The sequence below is a fragment of the Apteryx mantelli genome, chromosome 4 (assembly GCF_036417845.1).
Source record: "Apteryx mantelli isolate bAptMan1 chromosome 4, bAptMan1.hap1, whole genome shotgun sequence".
NCBI classification, from domain to species: Eukaryota; Metazoa; Chordata; class Aves; order Apterygiformes; family Apterygidae; genus Apteryx; species Apteryx mantelli.
Window position 1 is genome coordinate 43,921,724 of NC_089981.1, and position 6,165 is coordinate 43,927,888.

At 45.1% G+C, this 6,165-nt stretch overlaps 1 protein-coding gene across 1 annotated transcript in view; it reads left to right on the forward strand.

Annotated features, from left to right (window-relative positions):
* Window positions 1-5,435, forward strand: part of CD82 (CD82 molecule) — a 43,711-nt gene extending 38,276 nt beyond the window's left edge. Inside the window, exons 7-9 of the mRNA XM_067296322.1 lie at window positions 2,257-2,448; window positions 2,739-2,822; window positions 3,341-5,435. Of these exons, the coding sequence (XP_067152423.1) occupies window positions 2,257-2,448; window positions 2,739-2,822; window positions 3,341-3,418 (354 nt within the window). The 3' untranslated portion in view covers window positions 3,419-5,435. The remainder of the gene's footprint in view (window positions 1-2,256; window positions 2,449-2,738; window positions 2,823-3,340) is intronic.
* The last annotated feature ends 730 nt before the right edge of the window (window positions 5,436-6,165 follow it).

Sequence of the window (6,165 nt, forward strand, 5' to 3'; positions counted from 1 at the left end):
TGGGCCATGTAAAATTAAGTGGCTGTCTGTTTATCCAAGTTGAGAGGTTTTTCCAGCTTTGCCATTACAGTCACAAGTGTCTATAATCCAACATATTGTGCTCTGCAATTTGGCTGATCTAAAGAGCTGTCCGTGAGGTTTGGTGCCTGTCTACCAGAAAACTGTTTTGCTTACTAGTGCTAGGTAAGACCTTGAACCATTCCTATATGCTGGCTGGTAAGACTAACTAGTATTGGCTGCCTCACCCAGTGTGTGTGGCCTGTTACATGGCACCTCAACCATTCTGCTCTTTCCTTTATCTGCAGGGTCTTCAAAATGTCTTAGTCTGCATGAAAGCCACAGTGCAGGCTATTTTTGTAGCAAGTAAAGTCCCTAGCTCATTGCCAGGCAAGCCAGCTGCACTGGCTGCCTTGTTTCTTGGTGCATGTTGCTGGTTTACTGTGACAGCTCCTCTGCAAGTGCCAGTGTTCTTGGGAGCCATCCAACTGCCCATGGGTTCTGCTTTCGCATCAGGGTCAGTGCTTGAGCAACTAGGTCGGTACTAAGGCATGCTGGAGTCATGATAGCTATTTACTGCCAAACCTCAAGCACGAGCGCTGGCTCTCTACTGTGGTTAAATACACACCCAGCATGAGGCTGACATGTAGTAAGTACAAGGAATAGAGGTTTCTTCTGTCTGTTCTTGTGTCTCCGCAACACTGACCTGTGGTATTTCTCCTCTTTGGAGTGAGAATGATTTATTCATGTCTTATCACTGTATTTGCAGCTCCTCACTAATGGACTCAAGGCTGAGTCCACTGTGGAGAGAGAATTCTGCTTTAGTCCCCCTTTTATATAGGAGCAGAATAAAAAAGTTTTGCAGAGGTGGAGAAGTCGAGTGTTAGGAATCTAGTTCATCTCATACGCTAGAGTTTGCATTTGCCTCAGGCAGGAGGGGGGAATTGTTCTGTAGAATTCATAGAGTTAAAAGTCCTAACCTCCATGAGATAGAGGTAGTTCCTTGTGGAGGTTCTTAAATGCTGAATTTTCAACACTTCTTCAGAAACCAAATGCTAATCCCAGTGTGGGTGTTCAGCTGTTCATGCCTCCACTCTGATGTACATTAGGTCAGATTGAAACATTACATTTTCCTTCTGAGAAGAGAGGGTTTTCCCTAGACTTACACCTCAAGTCCAACAGCCTCCCTGTTCTGTGCCACCATGGAAGCACTGGGATTCACGCTTGCAGCGAAGTTCCCAGATCTTAGTCTTTGCTGGACCTCCTGATGTGTTTTCCCCTCCAATGTCTGCAGTTTTATCACGTGGGGGTGTAGGAATGTAAATGTCTCTTTGAATGGAAAACTTTCCTCATCCCATTTTCCAGCCAGTCCCTGGCTGCAGTGAGGCAGGCACAGACTTGTTCTTGCTTGCTGGGGCTTGGCAGCATGTCAACGCCATCGTGCGGTGGCTGGCTGCTGGTGTGCTGCTTGGGTTCAAAGCTAAGTTAAATGGTACTTTGCAGTCAGGAACTTCTGACTTTCAGGTTTCTACTTTGCATCTGCTCAGTGTGCGCTACTCGAAGAAAAACAAACCCTCAGCATTTAAACCTATGGAAATGGCATGTCTAATGGAAGGTTAGGTAGTAGTCCTCTATGACATCTTTGAAATGTTAATATGTTAATCTCTTGCCTGCATGGCTTCTCCTTTGCCAAATCAATCTGTTGACAATGAACCAGAGGGACTGCAAAGTCTTAAATGTATCATACAGGACACTGCCCTCCTCCAGCTGACTCATCAGCAACATCTATTTTGCAGTATTACCTCTATTCAGCATTGTCACCTTGAAGTTAGATGAGGTTTTCTAGTTTTAGTCTACAAAACCTATAGTCAAAATCACATTTTGTAGAACTGATGTCAAGCTCTGTGGCCTTACTGAAGTCTGATTATCTAGGCTTTCTCTGTGGCTTCTGCATCCTGCATTATCATGGTATGCTATGCTCAAAGTCTGTTAGAAGTGGCCCTCTAACTCTTGTCTTGCTAGCAGAGTGATCCTTTGGTAGGAAATAATGTCCCTTTCTTTGGGACTGCTCTGTGCATAGGTTATTGACTGGTAAGTAGGATTACAGTTTGATGCAACTTTTTCATGCAAACTGTATGTCCCAACTGTTGTTACTGCATGGAGAGGTCCTGTGCACCTCTGCTCCGCTCATTTGTTTTCACCTGCAGTATGTTACCAGTGCAGAGTGTAAGACCACAATGCTCTATCTCTGTTTATTAGATTGCCTGCTGTGGCTGGGTTGGAGCAGAGGACTGGGAAGACAATGCAATTCTCATCAACAGAAGCATGACCGCATATCCCTGCTCCTGCTCCAATAGTTCCGAGGACTCCGTGGCAGATAGCGGTTTCTGTAATCTAGATATCCCTTTAAACAGCACTGCAGCAGTTGCTGACTGGCCTGTTCATCAGCAGGTGAGTGAAGCTCAGTCTTGTGAAGCTTCCACTGAAATCGCATTGTCCTTGCTCCTCTGGGAATTATTTTAGAGCACTTTTTCACCTCAGTTTTGCTTGAAGTGCCCATGGAAGTTGGGGCAATGGGGAACAGCTGAGGGATCCTGCCCTTCTCTGCTGTTGCTGTGAAACTTGGTATAGCATGCAACTGGAATAATCTCTACATGCAAAAGAGGAGATATGCTATGGATCTTTAGTCTTGAGATGCTTAGATTTCTGCTTCTTCCCCCGTGACCGTGTTTTCTCCCTAGGGATGCATGGATGGTGTCCAGAAGTGGTTGAAGGACAACCTTGGTATCATTCTTGGGGTCTGCACAGGTGTTGCTGTTATAGAGGTAAGTGACTCCTTGCCATGTGATCCTATCTTCCCATGCAAACTCTTTTAAAGGCAAAGCTATATTTTTCATAGCAGTAGACATCTGGTTTAAGGCAGTGCAATTGTAGCTCTTGGTTGTGTCTACCTGGAGCTTTGAGTTCCTCCTTTTATTGGTGGAATTAAAGTTGGTCAGAGCCCTGTCTGCTCGTGGTTCCTGCTGGTGTGTCTAGTACTTGGGAATTCACCGCATGCATAACCAGGAAGAATGAGACAAGCTACATCCCACTAGTGGGATCCCACTTGTTGCCTTGTAAAGCCCATAACACAGATTCCAGATGAAGGCACATTTTTCTGCAGCAAAATATTTTTGGCATCCTGGCTATTGGATTTCCCTTGTATTGGGGTCCAACTTTGCCCACCTGAGTGGTGTCATTAAAAGGAGACCACTGCATTCTGCTCCTCTGTACCACCCTTTCCTCACACCTCCTTATCTTTCTGGTTGATGACTGACTTCCCATTCTTCATTACTTATTGCAGCTGCTGGGGATGATACTGTCCATTGCACTCTGCAAGAACATACACAGTGAAGACTACACCAAAGTGCCCAAGTCTTGAGTCTGCTGACCCCAGAGCTACGGCACCCCAGAGGAAGGAGCAAACAGAACATTCCTGCCTCATATCCAGACTGTCCAACCGTTGACCATTATTCCTGTGACATTCCATTTCTGATACCACTCTGCTAAGAACTGTTAGAGCTGCAATATGGCCTGATCTTCTGGCGATAGGGCCCTTGGGCCATTTGTATCCTGCCGCTGGTTTATTTCTACTTCAAGAAACAGAACTTTAACTCTCTTGTATCACATGAGACTGATTAATCTGAGGGGACAATGCTTTTGCTGCCTGCTCCATGTTATATAATCCTATTCATATCTCCATTCTTCTACAATTCACCAGGCCTAGCATAGAATAATTCTCTTCCTCCCTCCCATTTCCTCTCCCCCATCTCCCCCTCCTCCCAGAAAGAAAAATCATCTTTTTGTCCTATGAACCAGGATTCCTATTGAGATTCCAGTGCTTTCATAACTTCAGCTACTTCACTGACTTGTGGTGATAACTAGTCATGCTTTATAGGCATTCTCTTCCCTTGCAGTTAACCCTACGATGCATCTTTTAGCCTATACTCATCTGAAACATTGAGCACTACTCTCGTACTCACTTCTCCTGCTTCTGGAGTCAGCCAAGCCTTGCCTTCAGCAGAGCTCTTCCTGTGTCGTGTGATGAGAAGCCACCAGGAAGGAGTCAGGCCTTCCTATTCCAAGTGTGGCCTGACAGATTGTGGTGGTGTTGTTCAGCTGCTCTTGGAATGGGTCCCATGAGTTCTGGAGTTGACACGTTTCTCCCATTTGCCTTTCTTTGCTTTCCTCTCACCCTAGCACTGCTTTGCTTGCTCCTGTCAGCTTGGAGGCACATCGATGATTGCTGCATAGTGTGGGCTCAGCCCCAGGCTGGCTCTGCTGGTTGCATTCTTGGGTTGCCAACTTTTGTAGAGGTTATGATTAATTTGATTCTCCCCCTGCTCCCATTACGAACATAAGATTTGTTAGTTGTGGCTTTTAATTATGAATATGGAGGGATAGCTGACTGGATTGCAGACTCTGTATCTTGGAGTTATCTCTGCTACCAGTGCCCAGGTTTGAGCTATGTAGTTTGGATATAAGGATAACTTGCTTTTAGTTGTAAAGTCTGCTGCCTCCACTGTGGTCTGGAGCTGTGGCTGTTGGTTGCTGCATCCTGAGTTCTGTCTTGTGTGAAAGCACTGCAGCAGATAAATAGCTGGTTTCTGCACTGGTGCAGGCAGGGTAGTTTCTCTATTTAATGGCTGGGCTGTTGGCTCCATTCAGCCAATGGCCAGAAGCAAGGACTGATCTAGAGCACAAGAAAGTAAGAAATGCAGGTGAAAAACTTCCCCAGTTTCTTTGATAAAGGAGCTGGGTGCAAATCCTCAGTTAGTCTTAGAGGTGACTTGGGCAGAGTAGATATCCTGCAATTGCATATGCATGTCTTTACTCTGACAGCGGAAAGTGATGTGGGAGAGAAGTGGATGGTTCTTGTCTGAGACCTGAACTTGAATACAAGGTACTTGGTGAGGGAGCCTTTGCCTTTTCCTTACAGGTGTGGTCTGAAGACTGTCAGAGTCCTGTCTCTTGTCAGGGGTGGGGTTGGTAGGAATAGCCCTAGTAGCAGTTTAAAGGGTTGGCTCCACTATCTTCTTTGTTTTCCTTCTGACAAGAAAGAAGTGGTGAAGGCCCGTTTTAGGGGATCAGGGTCTCAGCAGTGAGGCCCTGCTCTGTCCTCATCTCTGGATATAGTGATGACTGGGGAGAGTGGATATAACTGGGCAACTGACTTCATGGAGGTCTGATAAGGCTTTGCCGTTTTGAGACCCCTGTCCCCTCCCACACAGATCTTCCAAGCTGACCTTTGCTATAGCAGAAGGCACCCTTAGCAGTAAAGCTTGCTAGCTTTTGTAGTTCAAAGTCTATTCCATAATGTGTTCTTATTTGTAAGGTTCATGTTCAGTTACAGATGCCAATGCTGAGCAGCAAGTAAAAAGGAACCTGTGCTGCGTTTCCTTCTTTTGTTTTTGTCTGTTTTTAGCAACATCTTCCCACTGGAAGAAATGCGTGTACAGATCTAAAAGCCTAGAGGATGAATATTTCTGTAATAAAGACTTTGCTTAAAAAAAAAACAAAAACAAAAAACAAAAACAACCCCCCCCCCAAGACTTGTGCATTACATTGGTTTTCCCCTGCTTCCTCTCTACCCCTTCTGCTTTACATGCAAACCACTGACACCTTGTTTATTCAAGGTAGCAAATGATCTGTCAGAAAGCAGGAAATATATGCCAGTATGCTCTGAGATCTTAAAATGCAATTTTGAGGCCTGCTTCTGAGATTAATGTGAACTATGAAGTTATCACCCATCAAAGGCAGGTGACAATTTTACTAGGCTATATCTAGTATAAAATTTGCCTTGTTTTATGAAGGTGAGCTTTCTTAGGTGAGCTAAATGATAGTTCGTTTGAATTACCTGCCATCTCCCAAGCTGAACAAACTCCATGTTTGAAGACATCACTTCAAATTCTGTACAGTCTGTGTTGTATGAAGTCATAAGCCTCTGGGACTAACTCTGTGACCAAAAAAAGCTTGCTACTGTGCCTACAGCACATGATCTCTCCCTCCTCCTTTTAGCTAGCTTTATTTTTTGCCCTCCTTTCCCACCTTCAGCAGTGTTCTCCAGGCTTCTGTTAGAAAAGATTTCTTTGCCCCTGTCCTGCCACTGAGGAGGAAGAAGTTTGAGGC